Source organism: Cyprinodon variegatus, unplaced genomic scaffold, assembly GCF_000732505.1.
Source record: "Cyprinodon variegatus isolate N-32 unplaced genomic scaffold, C_variegatus-1.0 Scaffold257, whole genome shotgun sequence".
NCBI classification, from domain to species: domain Eukaryota; kingdom Metazoa; phylum Chordata; class Actinopteri; order Cyprinodontiformes; family Cyprinodontidae; genus Cyprinodon; species Cyprinodon variegatus.
The window spans coordinates 238,549-242,133 of NW_015150710.1; the positions used below are offsets into that span (position 1 = coordinate 238,549).

Sequence of the window (3,585 nt, forward strand, 5' to 3'; positions counted from 1 at the left end):
GATGGATGATGGATGATGGATGGATGATGGATGGATGGATGGATGTTGATAAATTAAACAGAATTAATGGTAATTACAACATTATTAAAACACATTGTTGATACTGTTTTGTTGACTTTTTATTGTGCATATTTCTTTACTAATATTTTATTAATTGTCTTTTGATATTTTTTTTATTTTGCAGTCAACATTTTTTTATTTGACTGTTAATATTTTATCGTATATATATATATATATATATATATATATATATATTTTTTTTATAATACCCAATTAGCTCTGTAGCTGAGTAACAGTCTGTGTTTTTTTTTCCTCACAGGTGAGACACAAAGTTCGGCCGCACTTCCTGCATTCTGCGGCGCACAAACTGCTGTATGATGTCATAACGTGGGCGGCCACTCAGATCGCTATCTGCTACACGGTGGTGCCTTTTGTCCTGCTTTCTGTGGGCCCGTCGTTAAAGTTTTACAGGTCAGTAAACTGCCTCATATCTGTTTTAATCCTAGCTGTGGATTATAAATCAGCAGACATTAAGGAACTTCTTCTTCAAATGCTCCGTTTTTTCCCCGCCCTGCTTCTTGCAGATCGTGGTACTTCAGCCTCCACCTCATGTGCATCCTCCTGGCTGTAGCTCTGCCAGTCAAACCCAGACATCTGCGCCTCAAAGAGCAACAGAGAAGCTGCTCCCAGGATCCAGGCCTGAAACCCCCGGAGGCTGCAGACACCGCCTACTGTCACAAAGAGAAAACCTCATGAGGCGCGCGGGGGCGGCGGAAATCTTTGTAAATTTCTATGGACAATATGTGGGAGGATGAGACCGAAGGGACAGAGTGATGCTCCTCCTGGACTAGGTACTAAAAAAAATATCCAAACCTGATTCATTTGGATTCAGTGGAAGATATAAGTGATTCTAGGTTTGATTTCTGTTTGTGTTTTTAAAGGAACCATGACTGCCAGAAATGACAGGATACTGACTCAAAAACCTGCCATGTTTAGGAATCTTAATACATCGTATGAGTTTACATTGGAGAGCTGGGTGGGATCAGAAACCTGTAGATTAAACTGGAAACTGGATGATGTTTAAAAAGAAGTCAGAGCGATAAAAGAAAAGATTTTAAATATTTTAAAGAAGTTCGCTTTGGGAAAAAAAGTGCCAATGTTTCTTCACTCAGTCACCTTATTTATTCTAAGAAAAAAAGAAAAGCGCTGCTTTGCAGGAGGTCTATTAACCGTCTGGATGCGTTTACATTTGTTCCTTTCGTTTATATGTGTTTCATTGAGAAGAAGGCATGGTTTGATAAAGAGCTTCACAAAACCTTCAGAAATCAGTAGAAAATAAACAGGATGGAGCAGATTTCCTTTTAAAGGCATATTTCATGCTTTTTTTTCCTCCCCATTTTCTATTCTAACCGGGTTTGGGTTTGTAGGTGGAGATATTTCATTCCCCCACAGCACACTGTTCTACCCTTATGCTACGTTCAGACCGCAAGCAGAGGAAGCAGCTAGTTTATATGCAAAGTCAATGGTTGACGTGCATAAAGGTGCAGCAAAAGGTCTCGCAGATTGTGTTGAGCAGCAGGAGCAGCATCTCATCAGCTTCTGAGCATCTGAAGCACATGACAGCTGCTGGAGTTGGAAAAATTGAACTTTAGCTGCTGGACGCGCCACATCGACCAATCAGAGAAGCTGATCTGGGAGCTGGCAGGGAGTCAGACACAGCACTGCTGATGCAGAGCGCTATGATCACTCCTCTGAAACCGTTTATTAACGCCTAAATTAACTTAAAATGTTGAAACTTGCCTGCAAAATATGTTCGATTTTATTATCCTGCTGCCTGCAGTTTGTTCCACATACCTGAAAAATGCTAACATCTACTTCCAGCCGCCACCAGCAGAAGGGGAAAACCCCCAAGAGGCGACCGGGTCTGAGGCAGCTGCTGCTGGAGATTCCCAGCGACAGCGCACCGCCGTTATGTGGGGGTCTGAGCGGCCCCCACAGAAAATGTTGCCAACTTAGCGACTTTGTCGCTATAATTAGCGACTTTTCAGACCCCTCCAGCGACTATTTTTCAAAAAAGCGACTAGCGACAAATCTGGCGAGTTTTTAAGGTGTCACTGGCGGCTTTTGGAGACTCTTACGTGAAATCATGTATCGTTCCTACTCTAGTCCTCCAGCGGCAGCTGCTGCCATGGGGCGCCTCCCCAATCCCAACCCCGTTCTCCCGCAGGAGTCCCTCTCAGCGTTGCAGTCAGAGCTGCAGGATGTTTACCCTCAGCGTCCAGACTGCAAATGAATTAAAATAATGAAATAAAAAAAATAAATAAATAAATAAACATTAATGGACAGAAAAAAGTAGCTCTATATATTGTTTAGTAAAGTGAGTAAAAACACTATATAATAGTGTTTTTACTCACTTTTTGTTCTTTCTGTAACAACATTATTTCTCCCACAGCATCAATAACATGCACATCACTTCCTGTGGCAGACTATGCAAATTAGGCGATGATGTCATTTAGCGACTTTTAGCACAGCCAATAGCTACTTTCCTTACTGAGGAGTTGGCAACACTGTCCATCGCAGGGCAACACAGAGACACATAACCATTCATGCACACACTCACACCTAAGCAGAATATAGAGAAGCCAATTAACCTAACAGTCATGTTTTTGGACTGTGGGAGGAAGCCGGAGTACCCGGAGAAAACCCAAGCATGCTCAGGGAGATAATGCAAATTTGCTGAGCAGCTCTATAAATGCCTAAATTAACTTAAAATGTCAAAACCTGCTAGCAAAATGTGTTTTTGTTATTCTGGTGCCTGCAGTTTGGATTACGTATGTTGAAAAAAAGCCGGGAACAGTAGCGTAAAACTGCAAAGAGGCAAGCGGGCCTGAGGCAGCTGCTGCTGGGGATTCCCAGTGACAGTGCGCCGCTGTCTCCTACAGAGAAATAATCTTTGAAGGCAGGATGGTAATCTGGATGAACTGACTGCACAGACCATGTTTTCAGGAGGACTTTCTCACTTCAACATAGATTCTAACTACTTTTTAACCCGTTGATCACAGCTAATATAGCTGCCATTGTTCCAGGCAAAGAAAGGATAGAGTAGCTCCGCCCACCGCGCATCAGACCCACTTTTTGAACGTGCAGCTAGAGCAGTAAAGATGCTTCAGCCGCTCATCAGAATTAAACTTATACAAGCATGAAAAATGAAGCAGCACGTACGTTTTTTCTGCTCCATGCGGTCTGAACGTAGAATTAGACTTAGTGTTATGCGTGTAGCTGAGACTCTTGGAAGAATCAGCTAAACATCAGGAGCAAAACCACAGAGAAAAGGTTTCATTTTTACCCTTTTTAGTTTTTTGGGAAAATTTTTTTTAATTAAATTAAATGAATAAAGTAGTTTGGTATATTTTCCGAGGTATCCTGAGGTAAGACTAAAATCATTATTCGCTCATCATGTTTCTTAGAGTTTTGACTCTTCTTTTGATTTACAGATGTTTTTGCTGTACGACGAGTATTAGGGCTAGAGATTTTTGTTTCTGTTTCAAGAATAAAGTTGTAATATTACAAGAATAAAGTCATAAA

General features: G+C 41.5%; 1 protein-coding gene across 1 annotated transcript in view; it reads left to right on the forward strand.

Annotated features, from left to right (window-relative positions):
• The window catches only part of LOC107089574 (membrane-bound O-acyltransferase domain-containing protein 2-like), a 25,993-nt gene extending 24,402 nt beyond the window's left edge, over positions 1–1,591 (forward strand). The window contains exons 12-13 of the mRNA XM_015382454.1: positions 320–471; positions 585–1,591. Of these exons, the coding sequence (XP_015237940.1) occupies positions 320–471; positions 585–756 (324 nt within the window). The 3' untranslated portion in view covers positions 757–1,591. The remainder of the gene's footprint in view (positions 1–319; positions 472–584) is intronic.
• Positions 1,592–3,585: the final 1,994 nt, after the last annotated feature.